This window comes from Spea bombifrons, chromosome 4 (genome assembly GCF_027358695.1).
Source record: "Spea bombifrons isolate aSpeBom1 chromosome 4, aSpeBom1.2.pri, whole genome shotgun sequence".
NCBI lineage: Eukaryota > Metazoa > Chordata > Amphibia > Anura > Pelobatidae > Spea > Spea bombifrons.
Window position 1 is genome coordinate 96470452 of NC_071090.1, and position 22739 is coordinate 96493190.

At 40.0% G+C, this 22739-nt stretch overlaps 1 protein-coding gene across 1 annotated transcript; it reads left to right on the forward strand.

Annotated features, from left to right (window-relative positions):
* Positions 1 to 22378, forward strand: NFU1 (NFU1 iron-sulfur cluster scaffold). Its single transcript, XM_053462444.1, has 8 exons — positions 1 to 123; positions 2393 to 2496; positions 11802 to 11937; positions 12745 to 12811; positions 12896 to 13010; positions 13954 to 14017; positions 16960 to 17134; positions 22136 to 22378. Exons 1-8 carry the CDS (start codon positions 80 to 82, stop codon positions 22184 to 22186), a joined length of 756 nt encoding a protein of 251 aa, XP_053318419.1. The 5' UTR covers positions 1 to 79; the 3' UTR covers positions 22187 to 22378.
* The last annotated feature ends 361 nt before the right edge of the window (positions 22379 to 22739 follow it).

The window sequence follows — 22739 nt, forward strand, 5'->3', positions numbered from 1 at the left end:
CGGCTGACCGCGCCAAACAGGCAATACCAGGGCAGCTTTTGCGGTGACGTTTTGGGGGCCTTTCAATAACACAACAAACATGGCGGCTCCCGTGAACAGGTGGCTGGGCTGCGTAGCTGGAAGGTGTGTAACGCAATGTGAAAGTGGTGATAATACGCATAGAAAGAGATTGAAGCGAAAAAATGTGGAAAGTTATTAAACTAGGAAACTGTTGAACGGCGTTTGACATAGCCGCAGCCGCTGTTTTGGTAAATGCGTTCTGCTTAAATATATTTGAATGTGTTTTAAAAGGGCAGTAAAAGCGTCCTGTCAGGGGCTGTGGTAGGGATCGCCATTTTCACAAACAATGTTTTCTGACGCTTATAATGACCATAAGTGTTCCAACATCTTTTTATACCATCTTTTTTAATGGTACAATAAATGCCAGCGTAGAGCTGCTTCCCAGACAAGTATTATAACAAGTTCCTTTTCAAACTGATGCTCAAACTATTAAGGCCGTAAACCATGAAGTGCTTTGTTACATTTTTAGGATGACGCATTAGAAACATGTCTGATGTATTTCTTAACTATTTTCCTCTAGGTGATAACATTGTGTAAGATCATGTTAGCCAGATATATATTTGACATATTTGCCACGGCTTGCATGTAAATGCTTGCAGGATGAAATGCTAAATAAAGTTAAATGTAAGCGATTTATTGTATGTGTGTGTGTGTGTGTGTGTGTGTGTGTGTGTATATATATATATATATTGCAGTTCAATTGGTTCCAGGAAGTTGGGGCACAACTATTCTGTCTGATGGTCCCTTCTGTCTGATTGGCCCTGAGTGCCCAATTTTCTGTATGAAACCTTCCAGAAAAAAACATCACACACACAAGCCACACCTTGCACCTATCTGTATATATTTAGATGGGTGCAAGGTGTTAGGTGGCTTCTCAGATGGAACCCATGTGTTGTTGCTGCCACTTTCTCCCCTTTCTCATTATCTCCCCCTTCTCTCTATGTCTCTTCTCTCTCTCTCTCTCTCTCTTTCTCTCTCTCTCTCTCCCCCCCTATATCCTTCTCCTTATCTCTCTGTTTTCTTACTATCTCTCCTGTGTCTCACTATCCATCCCCCCCTTTCTCACCATCTCTTACCTTTCTTAATCCGTTTGGTGGGAGCACAAGGTCTGTTCATACAGACCTTTGTTTCAGCCCTTCATTGCCATGCAGGCAGTTTCAATGATGACAAATCCCAGCGCTTAGCATTAATTTCTGGGACATTAGTGAGGGAGCAAAGAAACAGAAGTCATATATATGAACATACCTTGTGCTCTCTTTATTTTGGGCTCATTTAAAAATTATTTACCAGTGGTAATCTGCCCCCATGCTAGAGCAGAGACCTTGGCATGCTGGTTGTGGCATGTGTGCGATAGGTTTGCCGTCACTGGTCTAGAACAAACTGACAAAAAAGGGAAGCAGATGAGGTTCTACAAAATATGTGCACTTAGAAAATGTGATCCAAATAACAAGCATAATCTGCTGTTAAAAATACGCAATAAGTAATTAGAAGGAACATTTTCAAACAAACTTGCGGTTAAGAGTCCTCAATAAGGTCTTTTTTCTTGCTATATGTAGATTGGCCAGTCTCATACTCCTAAGATTAATTATAAAATGTATTGTAGAATCCTTTTTTTTACTCCACCTACATCTAATGGTGCTTAATATCCGCTCATTCGCTGTCAGAGGCAAAAGGAGCAACCTAGATGTGTCAGAGCTTAGGCACCACTGCAGACTGTCAATCAGTGCTTTGCTAGAGTCTCTAAGAATTTGGATATAGCGGTATTGGTCCAAAAGAAGATGACTCCTTAGTCAAATATAATATTCTTTATTGAGCCAAAGTAGAAAAAGATCTGCCACATACAACTTCATGACCTCTAAGTCCCAAAAGCTAATATGTCTATGTTGGACCAAGAAATGTACCCCTTTTTTTTCTAGGGTCTTGTGACACCAGTTTATGATATCTGAACCCATAGTAGCTTGCACTGTTGTAGGACCAGAGTTCAACACCTTTAAACATTATATACGTTTTCCTTGAGTAGATTTATAGTTAATTTCATTTATATGGTTAGCTGCATGGTAGTATAAAATCTGTCTGAAAGGGAGCTATGACATCAGTGTATGACCTTATACTGCAGAACTCTTCTCAACGGTGAGGGAGCAGTAATGAAAAGGCGCATAGGGTTAGAACCATGGCTGTTTTAATCCTCCCATTGGACTTTCATGGAATGACAAACATAACAAAATATGCAGATGCGTTTTAGAAAAATATGGAGAGAAAAATGTGTTTCTTTTCCCAATGCTCAGTTGTGAATTCTTATTTTTATTATTGTTTTTGTTTTTATGAACTCCAGATTTTATCGACAACTGCAGAGAACAGAGCTTTATTCGACCAGAGCACATTATCCGTTTGTTGTGAAGAAATCACAGCTGCTGCCTAATTTATTTATTAATCCAGGTACTTTTGCTCACGGTTTATTAAAGGCATGTAACTTTGACAGGGAAGTAATTATTTATATTATTACTATATTTTATTATATATTATTATTTTTTTTTTTTTTTACAGAACCACATTGTATTTACAAATCTGTTGAGTATAAAGTAGGGTCAGCAGCCAACAACCTTTTTTTCCAGGGGTGTTCTGTCCTTTCTTAAATATGAATCTGGAATTGATATCTGATTCTGTTCAGATATATTATTTAGCCATCATATATTATCTAAGGCTTTGCCTAATAGTGGCTAAAGGGAGTGGAGCCCAAAATCGTCTTGGGAAAACCTTGGGTATGTGAACTCGGTAAATGGCATAGAGGAAATATTACAGGGTATGTTTAAGGGGTGACTGGTATGCTTATGTGCTGGTCTGTGTACCGTGTACGTTGAGGTTGTGTGTCTGCAGTAGTCCTGAAACAACGAATCGATAAAATCGATAATAATCGATAACGGGAATCGTTGTCGACGATTTCCGTTATCGATTAATCGAGTGATCGATTCGTCGTTGGAGCGCTCGGCTCCTTTAACTTACCTCCGCTGGCGTTCCCCCGTTTCTGCTGCAGAGCTCTGTAGTGTCCGTCTGCTTGAAGTTACGTAATGACGGATGTGACGCGCGTGTACGATGAAGATTTGAATAAAGTTTTGCGGTTGCACGTTGTAAGTGGAAGGATTCGGTAGCGGAGGTACGTATGGGGAGAGAGAGAGAGAGAGAGAGAGAGAGAGAGAGAGAGAGAGAGAGACAGACAGAGTGTGGGTGGGTGCAGGGCATTTTATTAAATATTTTTTTTTATCCGATTAATCGATTAATCGAAAAAATAATCGGCCGATTAATCGATTATTAAAATAATCGTTAGTTGCAGCCCTAGTCTGCAGTATGTATAAAGACCTTGATGAGCGGTGAAAGTTCTGTCAGTGCTTGTTATAAGCGCAAGTCCTAACTATTTAACGAGCTTAGCAGCATATCTATATACTATTGATTCAGAACCTGTGCTATGGAATGTGAGGTTAAGACATTTATATCTATAATGATCAGGAAATACTTGTCACCCTTCTAGAAAAGCAGGTTTTGTGCCATCATGAGCCTTCTGGAGCATTTTGGCTATAACCTCACCTTATCAATGAAGATGAGACTTCAGTCCACTATCGATTACTTTTGTGACTGCCCTTAGTTTGCTATCTGCCTTTTGCACTTATCTTGGTAGAGGATCTACCTTCAGAAGGAACTTACGTATATATCACATCTAGATAAAGAAGCAGAGTCCTCTGAAGAAGAGTGTGAGTGGACAAATGAGTTTGTTGTTAAGGATAGTAGAACATTGAAACTTGCTGTGTGATCTTTGTGTCTCAGTATCAAGGACAAGAAACCTAAGGATGGTGTCTATGCCGACTTTTTTTTTTTTTTTTTTTTTTATGAAGACTAAACTTATCTGAAAGACAAAGTTCCTAGAGAGTTAGTCCTTCCTTTTGTCGAGAAAAATTCTGACGCTTGGCAGGTACTTAAAGTGAATAATTTGGTAACTAACAGATCATTCTGCCCCTGAAGGATGCAGTGTATTCCTCAGACCCAATAGATTGTAAGGATAAAAGCGCCCTCAAGAAGGCTTTGGAATCGGCCTTTGACCACGTATACCTTCAATGGTAATTGTATAGTCCATTAAGTCCGGTCTATTGCTTGGAAACATGCTGGTTACCTAGTAGATGACAGCCATTGAATCAAGGATTTCATCAGCTGGAGGTTCAGCTCTCTCAATGGCATTAGAATGACAAGCCCTGTTCTGTCTGAACCTTAATTAGAAGAGGAGTCATCATTTGCTTGAGTGGGATGCCAAACTGGGATCAGTAGGTGTTCATCTTTATCACTTTCTTTCAGCCTTGTAGCATGTAACTATGGACCCTTGGATCCCACAGATGTAAGCCAGACTATTTCTGTGTCTGACACTTCCTCCACATCTGATTGCTAGAAGATCAGACTAAAGGCTCCTTTGTGAACCTGTTGTTTTTTTTCCAAGCAACCTCTGGTTCCTCCAGGAATGGTAGAAAAGATATGTCAATGTTTTTTGGGGTTGGATTTGTTTCATGATGTAGATAGTCATGTCTAATCTAGAAGCTCTGTTTTCCTATGTGCATTGTCAATCAGATGGATGCCTAGCTTCACGTTCCCATCTGGCTGGGACATTAGTGAGGAAAGCAGTGGCCTGCAACAACACCAACTGGCTTGCTCAATTCAGAGTCTTCCCTTCTCACCTTTCTCAGAATTCTGGTAATAGTCGTGGCATAATTTGGTTGTTGACCGTTCTTGCCTCCTAACTTGATGAATGGCTGGTAATAGCATGATATGTACTCTTCCTTTTGGATCACCTACAGCTGATCTTATAAACATTAAAATTAGCTTAGCTGTATCTTCCATTTTCCTCGATCTCCTTACATAGTCCAATGGAAGGTATTTCTTCCAGAAAATACGATTTTGAGACTGTTGGTATAAAGGATAGTGGGGTTGGACCCCAGAGAGCAGAGCGTGCCGGGAGAACAGGGTACCGTGAAGCAGGTCAGGGAACAAGCCTGGTCAAACCAGAAAAGCATGACAAGCCAAATCGGAATCCAGGAACGTAGTCAACTAGCCGAGTCAATACCAGACGTTCAAATGATGTCTGACTATGAAACTAAGATCTAGATCCCCTGCAGCGCTGCAGGGGACCTGGTTCCTCCTGTCTGGTTACCTCAGCAGCGGAGGTTGTCTACGCGCATTGCGCATACCTTACCCGGCTATATGCCACTTTGCCTCCAGAAATGCCTTATACACCTTATATGCCACTCTGTCCCATGATATGCCATTTAACCCCCCATATGCCAGAGTGGCATATAGGGGTATAAGCTATTTCTGCAGGCAGAGTGGCATATAGGGGGTTAAAAGGCATTTCTGGAGGCAGAGTGGCATAAAGGGGCTATAAGGCATATCAGGGAAGCAGAGTGGCAAGCCTGGGGGTAGATGAGCATAACTGGGGGGCAGACTGGCTAATAAAAACAAAAAAATTTTTTCTCAATCATAGCTTTTTATTAAATTTAAAAAATAGTTCACATGAATTCATATTTACAAGTAAAACTTTTTTCCTATAGAGTTGTCTGATATTCAGGCTTTTTTTTTTTTTTCCCTAAATTAATCAGATTTTGGGGAGGTCGTCTTATAATCGAGCAAATATGGTAATTTACTAGGCAGACCTGTTGGCTTGTGGCCAGGAGTCATCATGGCTTCTTGTGGTTGCTCTAAAAATGACGCTGCTTTCTTTGTTATTAAACTTAGCTTTACAGAGATTAAAATAACTCTTTACTTTCACACCAGATATCTCCAAAACAAAAATGCTGATTAAAAAAGCGCAAGCTGCATGTAGCTTAAATACATACATTATTTGTTTCGTGTGACATCCTTCCCTTCAGCTGATATCAGTGATGGTCTCTTATGAGTAGTCGTTGGTTCTTCCAAAGCTCTAACATAATTTTTGTTTGTCTCTCTCTTGCAACGAGGGCCTACAAGAGCCATGACAAGACGGCTCACTACATTCATAGCACAGTCTGAGTCACAGGAAGACCATGAGATAGGTGGCAGGTTTCAGAAATGTAAAGCAGGCGGTTGTCAAAAAAATTTACGTCAAAGGTTTGGGCTCAACAGTTGGATCCTAGTTGGCTGTTTTGTTTTCGGCAGTAGATGTGTCACTAAATGAAAATAGTAGTGGGTTTTCATTAACAAGAAAGTTACCATGGATGCCAACAGAGGGCAGCACTACCTCAATACACACACAGTGCATTTACAGTAAAAACCCCTGGACAGCGGGTCCCTTAAGCAGTGGTTGAACTAATTAATGTACACAACATGATAAGCTATGCAATTAATAATGCAGCTTCCCCTTTAAAAGAGGGAGTAATCAGTATGATAGTTCTGGCAAACGTACTTTGCTTAAAATATTTTTGCTGAACTTTTTATAAACTTATCCTACTTGGATTTCGACCTCTGCCTACGATGTCAGTGTTGAGGATTGGAGGACATACGCACTTTAGGTCTGGGGTCATTCGGCGATGTTGCAGACTCATGATGTATAACTGTCTGGCAGGCTGTGATTCAGTTTTAATAAAGATATGAACATCCTTTCCATGACTCCATGTTTTTCCAGCTGTATCTCTAGTGCTCCCCTCCCAAAGCTTCAGCAACGAGCAAAACCGTCAGCAGACACAACCTATTTACTCCTCACTTAATGAATACGGCCACGGTGGCTTCTAGACCCTGGCCAGAGGAGGCTTTATAATTGCGGGTAGACATCCTGCATAGTGGTAGCTTAGTGCCAGGCAACTCAGGACCAGGGATGGGGTGCTGGTTGTTCCCCGACAAAATCTGGCACCTCCCAGGGATGCAGTCGAGGCCCCTGCAGCGTAGAGGTCTTCTTTTAGTCACTGATTGTGTTATTTTGAGGCCCTTTAAAAGTCTCACAGTTCATAGATATTTTTTTTTTTTTTGCACCGAAAATATTTGCGTTTTATGGCTTGCAAGAAAAACATCATAACTTCTATGGAATTTTATGTGGCATATTTTGAAATGTGTATGTTTCAGGCACTCGTAAGTGAATGCATTGTAAGCCCACCATATTTGTACATAGTATGGAGAGTTTGGGAAGCCATGTTTATAATTTCCCTTTCAACCTGGCTTTACTGAATCTAGAATAGACAATACTACCAATCCTGTGAAACGTTGCGATTGTGATAGATCCTTCTCAATGGTGCCGTTACATTTGGGCAAAACATTAACTGCACTAACTGGAATGGGAAGCAAAGAAACCTTAGTAGATCTGTTATTCTTTGCTCTGAAGATTTAATCACATAAACCCATACAGACATTAAGGAAGCTTTTTTTTTTCAGTTTCCATAGCAACAACCTATCCATGCCTGGTTTTGTGTCACTTGACAATTATGTCTTCCGTTATGAATGAAGCAAGATTTTGTGTGATTAAATATTTTAGGGACGACTTTGGGCATCCAGTCGTACCAAGATTGATGCTTCTAATGTTCCGTTGAGTTACATGTAAAGTAGGTGGAACAGCATGTTTTGAAATAACTTGACATATAGATAGAAAATGTAAATTAATTTGTTTACAATTTAGTGCATATTGAATTATTATTGTATTTGATGTGTAATGTCAGACTTGTACAAAACAAGGCAGTAACTGCTTACAAGACATGAGGCACATACCTTGTCAACACCCCTGAAGCCCATGACATGCTATACAAAATGTACATATCTCAGATTCTTTTATCATTTACAAAGTGTATATATACTTAAATGTTACTGGGTTATCTTTGCTGCAGTTGGTCAGAGGAATTTTTAAGCACAGTACATTATTACTCACAGTGCCTGTAGATGTGTGAACATCTCCTGCCGTGCCCTGGGTACAGAACTACTACTGTAAGACTATGACATCATCAAGGTTAAGGAGTGTCACTACAATACGTCAATGATTTGGTGTTATGGAACTAACTATGCCGGCCTAATGACACCATCGAGGTTAAGGAGTGTCACTACAATGTCCTTCCTTTGGAGTTGTAGAACTACTTTAAAGCCTGGCCTTAGGACGTCATCAAATTCACTCACAAACACAAGAACTTTTAAGAAGCTTGTAAGTTTCTGTTGCAACATCCTATATCTGCCTGCCTTGTTGTCACATGCCAATTCCCAGCAAACAAAAATATCAACAAGGTATTTCAAAGGAGGACCATGTGAGGACACGAGGTCATAGTCTAAAATGAGAGGGTCAGAGGCTTAGGTGTAATCTAAGGAAGTTTTACTTTACCCCTAGTGCTTCTTCTCAGTAGAAGTGGTAGAGGTTAATATAGTGAAATAATGTAAGCATGTATGCCATATGGCTATCCTAACTATAAAACAAGGCCAAGGACCAAAAAAGGGTTGAGTCTGTCCAGCAGAGATAATATGCAGACTACATGGGCTGAATGGTTCGTACCTGCTGGCAAATGTTTCTAAATAGCTATTTCTGGGAAGGGTTTGGACATCAAACAGCAGAAGGAACAATGTAAGATCCAGGCGAGTAGGCAGGGCAGAACCTCTTCTACATTGAAAAGTACTCGGTAACGTAAGAAGAATGAGGGCCCACTGAGACAAACAGGACTTCTCTTCATTCCAATAAGGGAGAAGAAGCCTGAAACTTCAGTAACACATTTCTGTATTACATAGTTACATAGGCTGAAAAAAGACAAGCGTCCATCAAGTTCAGCCTTTCCTATATCTGTTAATTTGTTGCTGTTGATCCAAAAGAAGGCAAAAAAATCCCCGGCTTCGCTCTTTCCAATTTTGCACTAACCAGGGAAAAAAAACTCCTTCTTGACCCCAAAATGGCAGTCAGATTTCTCCTTGGATCAATAAGCTGTTTCCCCGTAATTAAAGATTATATCCCCGAATATTATGTTTTTCCAGGTATCCATCCAGTTGCAGTTTAAACGTCTGTACAGACTCTAATAAAACTACCTCTGCAGGCAGAGAATTCCACATCCTTACTGTCCTTACTGTAAAAAAAACCTTTCCTCTGCTTTAGTCTAAATCTCCTTTCTTCCAATCTGAACGCGTGACCACGTGTCCTATGTATAGTCCTGTTTATGAACAGATTTCCACACATTGGCTTGTATTGGCCCCGAATATATTTATATAACGTTATCATATCCCCTCTGAGGCGACGTTTTTCTAAACTAAACAGATTTAAATTAGTTAACCTTTCTTCATAACTATAGTGCTCCATTCCTTTTATTAATTTTGTAGCCCGCCTCTGCACCCTTTCTAGTGCTATGATATCCTTCTTTAGAACAGGTGCCCAAAATTGCACAGCATATTCAAGGTGCGGCCTTACCATTGATTTATACAGAGGCAAAATGATATTTTTATCCCGCGAGTTGATGCCCCTTTTTATACACGACAATATCTTACTGGCCTTAGCAACCGCAGACTGACACTGCACATTGTTTCCTAGTTTGTCGTTTATAACAATTCCCAAATCCTTCTCATTTGTCGTGACCCCTAATTCACTACCGTTTAGGGTGTAGGTTGCTTCGCTACCCCGAAGTGCATAACTTTACATTTATCTACATTGAATTTCATCTGCCATTTGTGTGCCCAATCCCCCAGTCTATCTAGATCCCTCTGCAGCACTGTAATATCCCGCTCGCCCTGTATAACTTTACCTAGTTTAGTGTCATCCTCAAACACAGAAACATGACTTTCAATGCCTACTGCCAGGCCATTTATAAATATGTTGAATAAAATTGGTCCCAGAACGGAACCCTGAGGGACACCACTTACCACTTCTGTCCAACTTGAAAATTTACCATTTATAACAACTCTCTGTTCTCTACCTCTAAGCCAATGTTCTACCCAAGCACAAGAATTTGCATCTAGACCAATTTCCTTCAGTTTGAATACTAACCTATTGTGTGGAACCGTGTCAAACGCCTTGGCAAAATCCAAGTAGATTACATCCACTGCAACACCCTGATCGACACTTCTACTTACTTCTTCATAGAATGCAATTAAATTCGTTTGACAGGACCTATGTTTCATAAAACCATGCCGGTTTTTGCTAATAATACTGTAAGGACAATAAGGATGTGGAATATTCTTAAGTTTTTCCCCCGATTCGGTTGGAATTTTCTTTATCGCTCATACAGATTGTGTTTTTGATTTGTTTTTTATATAGGACTGACAGCTGTATAATGACATGTTGGAGATGTAACTATATAAACAGTTAAAAGAAAATGTTTAGTCGCCCAATTATGCCTTTGGGAGTGTATTTAGGAGCCGCTCCCTGAAGTCTTTTTTTTACTCATTGAAGAGTTTTTAAAAAATTGCTTTTGCTTCCATTATGCCCCGTAACGCACCTTTCATTTCATGAAGGAAAACTGGGAAAACCGGTTTGTCAACTTTGGTTCCGGGAAAAAAAGCTCTGCTATAAATAGCAAAGTAGATGTCATACAGTTTAACCATTTTTGCTACCGAATGGGTCAGGCTTTGGTGGTTAAAGCAGCCAAAAAATGTCAAGAAGCTTGTAGTAATGTAAACATAGAACGGTCTTGGTTTAGACAAGACCAAGGCCGATTTAAGGTTTGGTCTTTTTTACATCAGGGAAAAAAGGCAGTCTAGAGGGGCCGAAAGGTTCTTATCTGCCATCAGATTTTAGGGTTCTATTCCTGCTGCTGCTTTTGCTCTCGTAGCACAACATGAAAGAGATATTATTCCTAATGCTGTTGAATGCCCAACCGCTTCCCAGAAATATTTATTAGTCCTGTAAAAGTTTCTTACTCATATTTTTGCCAGGAACACTTAAATGTCATCATGTGGCACAAAAGCAGACGCCGATAGCTTGTTGCCATAGAAACTGAATAGGCTTCTCAGATGTTTTTAGCATTAATCACCTTCAAAAGAAAATAATAAAAGGAGAGCTTGTTAATGCCAGAGCTCTGAATTAATGTTCTGTCTGTGTGTCTGCACCGTTAATCGATGTGGAGATAAAGTGCATCCTGCTGGTAATGGTCAACCGTATGGGCTTCCTGGTGTTCCCCCAGCTTCTGGGCATGTGACTTCATTTAGGGACAGGGTTATACCAGACAGGGTGGAAATTGGGTTGGAACAGGTTATAGTGGGCAGGGAGTGGGCGTGCTCACGTCTGGCTCCCCTCGCTGGAGAAGGAAGAAACTGACCTGGGGAAGCAGGGCTTTACCAGGAGACTCCAGGTCAAACCCAGAGGGTTCCCCTGCAAATTATTAGTAACTTCTGGGAGACTGGGCCATGAAATGTAACATGGCAAGCCTCTCAAGTAGCTGTTGAACTTCTCTGTATCCCTGACTTGGTCCTCACCTCACAACTGTATTACTTTATCATCCATTAACAGACCGAACCATATAAGTAGACCCTTAAAGAGACGTCTGTTTATACTGTGCATCTTATATTTAAAAGAAAGTCCTTGTCCAGTTAGATACAATACGTAACCTAAATGAAACACTGGTTAAACATTACTATACCAATACATTTCTTCTCTGGTCTTCCCTTTTTATATATTATGATGTTGTAATGTTATTTTGAACTCCTTTGATTCTCTGCTGGGTCTATGGTGGAGAATTATAGTAGCTGTAGTCCCATTACAACAGTGGAGCTACCTGCTGTCCCTGGTTTATACTGATGATGATTATGAGCTCAATGAGAATTGCGTCTAATATTCTTGTCACCTCCTATAGTGAGATGCATGTTCATCCAAACACAGGACACCCCAAATCCCAACAGCATCAAATTTATCCCTGGGAGAGCGGTCCTGGATGCAAGAACCATGGACTTCCCAAGCCCTGCTGCAGCATACTGCTCACCTTTGGCCAGGTAACCTCAGCTTACAGACCCAATGGTCAACTTGGTTGCTTTTGGGAAGCATTTGCTGTTGCCTATTTATTAAAATGATGTATTTGTTTTATTCTTTATTTCATTCTCTTAATTTGGATTTTACTTTATTATTGATGGGATGGTGTTATGCGACTATAATGCACCTGCACATGAAGACTTGAGAGGTTACGCAATTAGGTCACTGAGCTAAAGTTATTTGCAGTAATGGACCTTGCATTTAGTAGTATGTAAACACTGTGTAACATTCGTAGCTTCTAAAGGTTTATGTATCCTGGATAACCCTGTTACAATATTCTAGCTATTATTCTGTATCGGAAATATATGTGAAATGTCCCATTGTTGCTTAAACTCTTGTATAGCCAAGCTCAGAATAGTAACTGTTGAAACATAAAAAGTATTATCTGAGATGAAGATTTTTGCAGCCAGGTAGATGTTGTTTGGGGAGCGAATATGATTTCTTTTGCAGGCACCGAGGTAAGGCTGCGGCCACAGAATAAAATCTGATATGGCCAATTGCCCTACAGGCAACAACTAGTCCAAATAGTTCCTTTGCAATGTAAGCCCACGTGCATGGCCCTCATCGGCCCACCATTTTTCATCATGAACTTTGTAGGAAGGGCTAAGAGTGTAAGCTCCCAGACACTTCTTGTGTAACATATAATATGTACGTTCATGTCTGGTATTTTACTATGTACCTTAAAAAGCTTAACTACGGACAAATTAGTTTTCGAGCAGTGTTTTGTGCAACGTTCAGAGAAGTACATGAGCCGTATTTCTTATTCTCAGACATCTGTTCCGAGTGGAGGGAGTGAAAAGCGTCTTCTTAGGTCCTGATTTCATCACGATCACCAAGGTAAGCGGGATAGTTTATTGCAGGAGGGTAAAAGGGCTAAAATGATCATAATTTATTTAGAATGTATATGTTTTACCACTATAGGATAGTGAAGGGTTTGACTGGAACTTGATAAAACCCGACATATATGCGACCATCATGGACTTCTTCTCCTCTGGCCTTCCCGTGGTATCTGAGGATGCTCCCCGTCCTGACTCTGGTAACTTCCATCGTAGATTTATGCCAACTAACACGCTAATGTGATTATGCCTATGATTAGGTGATTAGCTCCACGGCAGCCCATTTCATCCTGCTTAGCGTTACGCATTTACCACACTTTGAGTGGGATATCACCCCTTTCAACACAAATCATCTGCTTCAGATTTCCTATAAACCCGAGCTAAACCACAATGTGTTTTTAATTCACTTCATCTACGTTGGTGTTTTCTTTTTTCCTGAATGAATGCAGCTTAGGGAGATGACCTCATGGAACATTGTTAGTGCAGCTGGGTGACAGCATCTCGGTTTATTGAATACACCCAGTGAGAGAACTTCTGACTCTGAAACCCAAAGGGCCCGCTAGTATTTCGTAATCATGATTACTCTTGGCAGGCAGATGCGTTTGGTGACTCAGGCAGGATTGGAGGAAATTCACGAAGGGTCACTAATGCAGGAGGAGGCAAGAACCCACCCCGGCTTATTCATATAGGACATATTGTTTTCGCTGTCTCTTCTGGATAATTTTACTCGTGACATAACTTGTCATGCACTTGACCTCCCGTACGTCACTTTTAATGACATTCTCTGCTTTCGTGTAAAGTTGTCCTATAACAGCTATTGACGCTCTAGGGGGGCAGCTTTTTAGAGATGTCGCAGTCTCTTCTAACGTGCTGCAGGCTAGCAACTGGCTGTTGTGATGAGAATGCAGAGCACTCTGTTTAAAGGGCCTTCAATTTTCTCTTTTAAAAGGGCTTTAATTTTTCTTTCACCTGTTTTTAACCCTAATTTTATAAACCAAAGGGCAGGTCCAGTTAATTCTGTTGCAGGACCCCATATACTAGATTTTATACCCCTTATAGAAAAGGGACTTTTAACTTTAAAAGAAAGCTATTTATAATGTTCAGAAATGTCTTGTAGTACATTATTTTTTGTCTTCTGTTAAGGTGTTTCAGAAGATGATGATGAGGTAGTGGCTATGATTAAAGAACTTCTGGATACTCGAATCAGGTAATTCATTTAAGAAGTGATGGTGAAAGATGAATTTCTTTATTAAAACACGTTTGCATGTACAGGAAGCATCTGTATGTATTTAATATCATGCCTACGCTGGCAATGATCTTGCTCAATGAGCCATACTGGTGGATCCACCCCAGCGCACTGCTCTGTTTCCGAGCCTGGTGGCACTGAACCTTACTTGATCCTCTGCCCCATTAAGTCTTTCAGTTTGGATCTTTCAGCAACAGTAACTGGAGGCCAAAACATCGTTGTGATGACTTGGTGTATGAGAGCAAATCATGAGCGGACTTGGTATCTGTTTAGGATAATGCTGGCTGCAGGTAAATGATCATCCTTTCAGGTTTCTACATATGATGTTGCCCTCCATCCATAGGGCTCAAGTTGGGTTAGGGCCAGTCAACCTCTGTGTGGGCTACTGGAATAAGGCTACATAATCTCAATGTCTTTAACATACCCCTTCCAAAGGGTTACTCACTCCATATATACTGTAAGTACCGAAGCTCAAGCAGCCATACTCCTAATGGATACGCTGATGAGTTCTTTTATTCTTTGCTCCTAAAATAAAATCAAGCCTTTTAAAATGTACTGTTTGGCCCAGATAATTCAGTGTAAAATGTGGGATTTGAGAAAATTACCTGTCATCGGTTTTGAAGCTATATTGTCAATCACATTGCAACTGTCCATTAGAAAATTTCCTCCAGTTAACCAACAAAGAGATGTGGACTGCAGATAACAATCTAGTATGCCCTTTTTTGCTTGCTGTAAAGACTCAAACCATAATCAGACCTTAATGCATGTTTACATTTCCTCTCTGTATTGGCCTCTACAACCTCTGCTGGGAGCTGTTCCATTTACCTGCTACACTCAGCAAAGTAAAAATTTAATTATGGCCTAACATTTCTCATCCTTTAAAATAAACTTCCTCCTCCTTCAAATTCCTTTATACGGTTTACAATAATTATTTTCCTGTTATTAATTAGTTACCAGTTGTGTAACCAATGATTATTATTTTTAGTCATTGGAGACCTATTATTATCTTAGCCTTGAAATATGTTATACCATTTTCTGACTGCACCTATTCAGCTGTATCAGCCCTAGGGCAGGGATGAAAGAAACCCCTTGAAAAGGTCAGTGTTCATGTAGATGAGATGAGTGCTAGTCCAGCTACTATTAGGACTACAACTCACTTCATTTTATCTTGAATACAAATCATAAATGTATTATAAGGTTTTAGGATATATAGCACATTTAAAAGGAATGTCTTCATTAAAACCAATATCGCCCAAAGAGACCACATACTGACAAAGTTAGAACTAACCCAGACATGTGGCTCACGTGACATCACTTTGCAGAGTGGAACTCTACTAATAGCTCCAATGGATCTATTGAAGATGATATAATCAGATGCTTCTTGGTCAGATGTCCCTAGCGTGATTGCCATACCTGAGAACTCTGAGTTTGACCCAGGCTCTCCAGGTGGAGCCCTGCTTTCCAGGGTCTCCAGGTCGGTTTCTTCCATTCCCACACTATAATGGAAAGACCAGGGACAGGTGATATCATTTCAATCATCCATGAATTTCCCTATGAATTTCCCTTGGTGTGTGGAGAAACCAAATCCATTGCAATAAGGCATTAAATATTAAAATTGTGGCTTCCCTTTATACTAAAAGCCTTAAAGGTAATGCTTTTAAATATAAAAAGGGTGTTAGAATTGAATTATAACATAATTATTATTTCTTATACTTTTCCTTGTTTAGCTAAATGCCTCAAGGTGTACATTTTGTAGAAATGTGTTTTTTTGGTATTTGTATTTGGCTTTGTATTTTGCTTGAAGTGCATCATTCTTCTAGGACAGCCAGGTGCATGAAAAAAAACCCAGTAATCTCATCATATTTCTTTATTATAATGTACTAATGACAGATATCAATAACTTAATCGCAACAAACTCAAATACAATAGCCCAAACTATTAGTAAAGATTGTTTCTCATACAGATTTTAAACAGCGGTCTTATCACAATGGAAACGGTTCAATGTTAATATGGTGATAAGATCTTTACAGTAGAATTGTGTTGTTTTTTTTATCAATATTCTTCAATATGAGATAAAACCTGATTATCTAGTTTCAAAGGAGAACTTTTATATCCGTTGTCACTGCCCTGTGCATGTAAGGGATATTTATGTAGAATTTGTAGCAACAACTTGCATAAATAGTAACTCTTATTTCTATGCTTTCCACATAGAGTACTCATCTACCCATGATACACATACATTATTTGGTGCACAATATACAGTATAAATAATATCCACATAGTTTGAGACATTACTATGGCTTCACGTACAGAGCTTCTCAGGCTAGTACTGCCCTCTAGTATCAGAAGTCCTGCTAGAATTCGTGCAAAACTTTCTGGACGTTTTCCTGCTCTTCTGCGAGTAACAAAAACACACAATGCTACTACCTGAATATGCAACATATAGGGGGAAAACTACTTTACTACTATGTGATCTATCTGTCTACCGTTACTGTAATCTTTAAATGTAAATCATTTTTTAGGGCATGCATGTTAGACGTAAATCCACTATGAACATAAGGCAAGGACTAGGTAAGGTTTAAGGTCTTAATCAACTTGGGTAGAAAAAGACTACGAGCCATTGGCTCTAATCTGCCATCGCACTTTCCAGGTTCACCCAGTGCCTGGTTATATTAGGTACAGTACTGTTCAAATGTTTGGGGTCACTTTCTGATCCATTTTGGTTATTTTAATGGGCAAGATTTGCTTTTCTTTCAAAAGCAAGGAAATGTTTGTTACCCCAAACTCTTGAACTGTAGTGTACGAATGATTTGCCGGCCCTCTTATGGAGCAATGGGACCTGGTTCGTTGTGTCATAATGTCTCTCTCCTTTAGCCATGAGTAATTCTGCCCCCACTCCACAGGCCCACAGTCCAAGAAGATGGCGGTGATGTTCTCTACAAAGGCTTTCAGGACGGCATTGTACAGCTGAAGCTGCAAGGTTCCTGCACGAGTTGTCCCAGTTCTATTATAACACTGAAGAGCGGCATACAAAACATGCTTCAGTTCTACGTCCCAGAGGTAGAAGGTGTCGAGCAGGTAAAAGCTGTGTGTATGCAGCGGTCTCCCACGTATATATAGATGTCTGTTAAATAAATGTTATATACATGTTATGTCACGGGCACAGGCTGCAACCTATATCAGAGACATAGCTTGGCTGGGCTGTAACCCAGGGCAACACCCCAGCCACCCTCTACCACTTTCATTGCTGTCTGGCACAGTTTGATAAACCCAGTCGGGTGATGTTCCCCGGTTATGCTGCAGAACGGCTACTGACCTAGTCCTGGTCGGCCTAGGTGAGAATACACTGCGGATTCTGGTGCGCTCCGGAAAGCAGACTTGTCACCACAGCTTTGCTGATGGAGCCATTCAATTGGTTGCTGTGTAGATAACCCCACTTCTCAAATTTTCCACCAGAATCATTTTATACAAAACGTTGGCTAGTAGCCACATTCTTTGGTGGCAATCAGCGTTATCAAGTCAAGGAGCGTAAGGACTGTTGAATCTCTAGGGATAACTGCGGGTGTGTGCCGCAGCCACATGGAGTAGAAATTATATATAATGTCCTTGTTACTACCGTGTAGCTGAAGACTACAATGTTATAGTTATGTGTCTGTAGAAAATAATGAATTATGGCTGCCCAAGCATGATTCCTGTGCATTTAACTGAATTTGCTGAAAAAATACAGATGTCAAAATTATTAGGAGTTGGACCATGGTGCATTATTTACCAATGAATGTGGTGTTTAAAAAAGGAAATACCAGGCTTTCCCCAATGTCCTATTAAAAAAACAAAAAATCCTCGTTGATCAGAAAATGTTCAGCTGTACGCGGTAACGTAGGTTAGCATTGACAAAAACCTGGTTCTCTCTCGTATTCTTCCCATAATCTTCATTTATCTGCAGAGCTGGTGGCCGCCATGGTTGTCAGTCATGTGATATTTCGGGTGACTCCCTGTTTAAACACCACACTGAGCTGATGCTTTACGGCAACGCTAATGCACACTTCTACATAGGCTTTCGTCCGTCATTCTCTTGTTTACCATGGGTCATATAGTTACGAGTCAGGGTGTCTGTCTAGTAGACTGGGCTAAGGAAACGCAAACATTGTTTACACAAATGTTTACACAAACATTGTGTAAAAAATAGAGCCGTTTTGAAGAATGAAAACCGCGTTTTTGAAGAGTGTTTGGGTTTTTTTTTTTTTTTGGTTTTTTTTTTTTTATAGCTCCTTTCGCTTTTCTGACATCATCATGTTCCTCTCCTCTGCTGGCCTGATGCCGGCGTGGGGCTGGAATAACAGGCCTCTGTTCGTTTCATGCAGCGCTGGAGAGCTGCACGTAGATTAGTGCTGAATAAATATGTTCTCTGTTGGGCAGATCTCAGCAGCTCACACAGGTCAACATTTACCTTTCAGTCCGTACACGGAAGCGGACCTAGCAGGAGATTACTCATTCCTCTTAGCGCTTGAAATTGAGCTTGATCACGCATGAGGGTAACGAATTAACCCGTCGCACACCAGCCCCATCTTCACCTGTCTGCTCTCTGATGAAGACATACTTGATTTATTTAACCCTTTCAGTGCCAAATGAGTGATGATACAGACTGGCAGTACCCTAACAATTCGAAGAGTTAATGGAACTTAGTGGGGGGGGGGTTGAGGTGTAATGTATCTTACTAAAATATTTCATACAGAGGACATACTTGAGGCCTCTGGGGAAATGAGAGGAAGTGGAGCTGTGCAGAAAGGTGGGGGTTCAGGAGAATAATGTGCCCCCCCCTCCCCATGAGTGGCTGCTGAAGGGAATGTAAAACTGCCCTGGACTGTTATACATCTGTTAAAAAAAAAAGGGGGGGGGAGAAACTGGATCCTGAAAGCGCATAGAATGGGGTATAATCATAGCACATTGATTAATGATGTGCTGCTATCAATTACTTGATTTACATGTTTTAAGACCGCAGTCTTCTCTGCTAAGATTATAAGACTTTGGTTTCTGCAGCCCAAAGTGTAAAGGTCTGCCATGGGATACTACCATAAGTATCCCAAAAAAAACCCAAACTATATACGGTTGCTTTTTGTTGGGAGTCAGGCTGAGTGTGGTTCAGCTGCATAAGCGTAGGTTAGTAGCTATCGGAGAAAGTTACCAGAGACAGCTCGTGGCTTAGTGACTAGACTCCTGGCACTCCTGCCATTCCCTTATTTACAAAAAGATCCTGCTTGTAACAATTGAATATCCTTAATGCGTGTTTATTGTGTAAATAAGTCTATTAAAGAGACATGCTGTATAATTAAAGAAAAAAGGAGTATAGCAAGACTGTCTTTTCTTTGGCAAATATGCTTCCTAGCAGTCATTTGCAGTCTAATCAATCCCTTATGTGTTATTTCACAATCTCCCCATTTCCTCCTCATTTTCCTGCAATGCTTCAAAGCATCATTTGGCAAGGACTGAAACCCACTGTGTAGTCAGAGCCGATGTCTACTTTTAACAAAGTCAAGAAAAGGCCCATTTAGTTCGTCGTAGGATATTGCTATGTCCTATTTGCCTGTTGTACAACGCAGTGGAATATGATGGTGCTATAAAAATCAATAACTAATATTGGCACTAATGGCGTTGGTTATGTATGGACTTCATGGTAACATCTGGGCTTTATGTATGTGTTGGCTCATACCCTACATCACTTCCAACAAAGTTTACTTCACTTGTTGAGTAACTGTAACGTGAACAATGCGCTGAGTTGCGTAGACTCCGGCACTCAGACCTAAGATGATTTTGCCGAAACCCCACCTTGTACCCTACTCCAGTGTTAACCGCAAAAAAAGTCAAGTGGATGTTTGATGATATTAAACTTCTATTACATTATATTTGTTTTTCTGTAACCTTCCCTATTGTTTAGTGGTCAAGCAGCAGTGATTGCCCAACATCGTCCCCGCTGTAGCCAAAACTGAGACACTTCTGCCAAGGGAGTGATCCGAGAGGCAATCCTGGCTGCTCGATGAATGGGCGAGGTGATCTAATGAGCTAAACTCACAACAGAAAAATGTACACGGAATTTATTCTAATTTGTGATTCTGTCAACACAAAATCGCCACGGACCTGGTTATCCTCACTGTGTGAAAACGAGGTCACGCCATTCGTGGCATTAATACAGTTCAAGTTAACCTGCGTCTTTCTAGACACTCTCTATCACCTACTTACCTGTCCGGTATTGTGTAGAAAGCTGGTCGTACGTCATTGCATGCACACTATTTTTTTTTTTTTTTTTTTTTTTTGGAGGTACAGTTTTTATTTTTAAATTTATTAGCGCAGCCACTACTTGGCTAGTGTTTTTAGAGTAGGTTACAGGATGATCATATAGAACGCTCCATAAGTATGCGCACACATACATAAATACACATTCGCCCCCCTCAGATGTAAACACATGTGCGACCATGATTGTGATGTGTTTAGAAAGCCCTCATTTGTCTTCTAACAGACTGCATTCAGTCTAGCCCAGCCAGGGGTCCTTGTATCTATACATTATGTACATTGGGCTGCCAGTGCAGACTAACATAAACAATGTTATCAGTCAACAATCCCTAATCTCCCAATTTACTGTGTGATTAGCCAAACGTAATTAACACGTAGACAGATAACAGCGCTAACTGCCCATAGCATCTCTTTTTACATTCATGAACTTGGAGTGGAAGTGCATGTTTTAAAGAGACGGTGTGAAATATATTTTAAGTCTTCTGTTATGGCATAAATAGATTTCTGGCGCCTGTTTGATATAAGCTCCATAAAGGTATTTTATAGCAATAACAAGTAATAAAAGTGATGGTAAATGAGTCCCTGTTTTTAGATAAGAGTTTTGAAATCTATGCTGCAGTGACTGTGTCTGCGTGGTGGTGTTGGAGGTTTTACGGGACGTTACTTATAAACATATCTCCAAACACTAAATACTTCCCTTGCACCATTATGGCTATATTCATTTTGCCCGTTGTGCTGCTTACGCTTTGCTGAAGGTGAATCTTTTTTTTTCTTTTCTTTTTTCTTTCAAATCCTACATTTTACAGATCTATACAGCAAGAACAGAAAACAAACTGGCCCATTTGTTAATACTGTAGGATATTTTTCTGTACGTCCCAGGCTTTCTTGAGTTCCTTAACTAAATATGCTTGTGGAACTGTTTACAGATTAAAATTATAATATACACACACACATTATAACATGCCTTATGTGTATACTCTGGAGAAATATATCTAAACTTCTGGTTCTCAAATGTGTGTGATTACCGTAAAATCTTGGGTATAATATGCCCAATTTACCCCTTTTTCAACGGTCCTGAAAAAGGGGGTGCATTTTATACCAGATTACAATTTTGATTCTCCTGCATGATCGCTCAGAGTAACTGTGCTGTGTCAACCCTTTAGTGTTGCAGTCCCAGCATCGAAGGGGTTAAACGCTTGTCTTAAGTCCCCACAGGCTCCTATGGAGCACCAGCATTGAAAGAGTTAAATTAATAAAAATATATTAATAATCTTCAACATCTCTGACCTGGAAGTCAAAAGTATTTCCTGGTCGGCTGCTGTCAATTACATTCGGAGGCAGTTGACCCCTCACCCTTCCATTTGTGAGAGTCAGAGAGAGAGAGGGGGCATCGGGACAAAAAAACTTAACTTTTATTACATAACCGATTGCTACCCCATCACTGATTAGTGACATTTTAGGTCACTGATTATTGCTTGTATTCACCAACCGATATTGATCTGATAGAGGTTACAGGTTTTTAAGTTTACAATATTTATTATATTTTTACAATTTTTAATCTAATAAATTAAGGACTCTTTTAATCAGTTTCACCAGTGACCTAATCTGCTGGGTGCGTATTATACACAAGTGTTTCCTTATTTCCTTATTCCCCAAAAGATACTGTCCATTTAAATGTGTATTATACACGGGGGGCATATTATACCTGACATTTTACATTATTCATTAGGTTTTTGCTCACCTATTGTTATAAATTAATATTTTGAGACTCTTGTTTTCTTCTCTACTTTCCAGGTAACTGATGACGATGAAGAAGAACCTGGGAAGGAGCTCAATTCTCCCTAATACAATTCATCTTATATCCAGCGAGTAACTTGCAATATTGTTTTAGCAGTACACCCGATGCAAGATTGTCACCAATGCTCACCTAAGAGTTTCTTTATCCTAGAAAAAAGATCTGTGGTTTTATGTTTGTCTTTCACAGTTGAGCAGCAATCCTTATTTATCTGCTTATAATAAAAACAATAAATTAAGTAACATATGGTGAGGTCATTTTTTTTTTTTTTTAGAGCTGTGATGTGGATGGGATTAAGTATTGAGTATTACTGTATAGTTTTCTTTGTAATCTTTAATGTTTTGAAGCATCCAGGAACTCTATAAAATGTTAATGTTTTGGGGATCATTACAGCCGACTTCACATTGCATGTGCTTAGCAATGAAAAGCACAGGGTGCAAGAATGGGGGAATTTTTTTCTTCAGCTACAAAACTATATTAACTGAGCGGTTGATATAGTTTATTTGCTGATACAATTCTAGACTGAGTGGATGGTTAGAGAGAGACCATGGGAATTTTGGAGATACTTTACATCATTTGTGGCTATTTTACAACTCTGGCCAT

Coding starts and splice junctions, on each gene's coding strand:
- NFU1 (XM_053462444.1), top strand. CDS start 80: ATGGCGGCTCCCGTGAACAGGTGGCTGGGCTGCGTAGCTGGAAG. Junction 124..2,392: donor CTGGGCTGCGTAGCTGGAAG/GTGTGTAACGCA, acceptor TATGAACTCCAG/ATTTTATCGACAACTGCAGA. Junction 14,018..16,959: donor CTTCTGGATACTCGAATCAG/GTAATTCATTTA, acceptor CCCACTCCACAG/GCCCACAGTCCAAGAAGATG.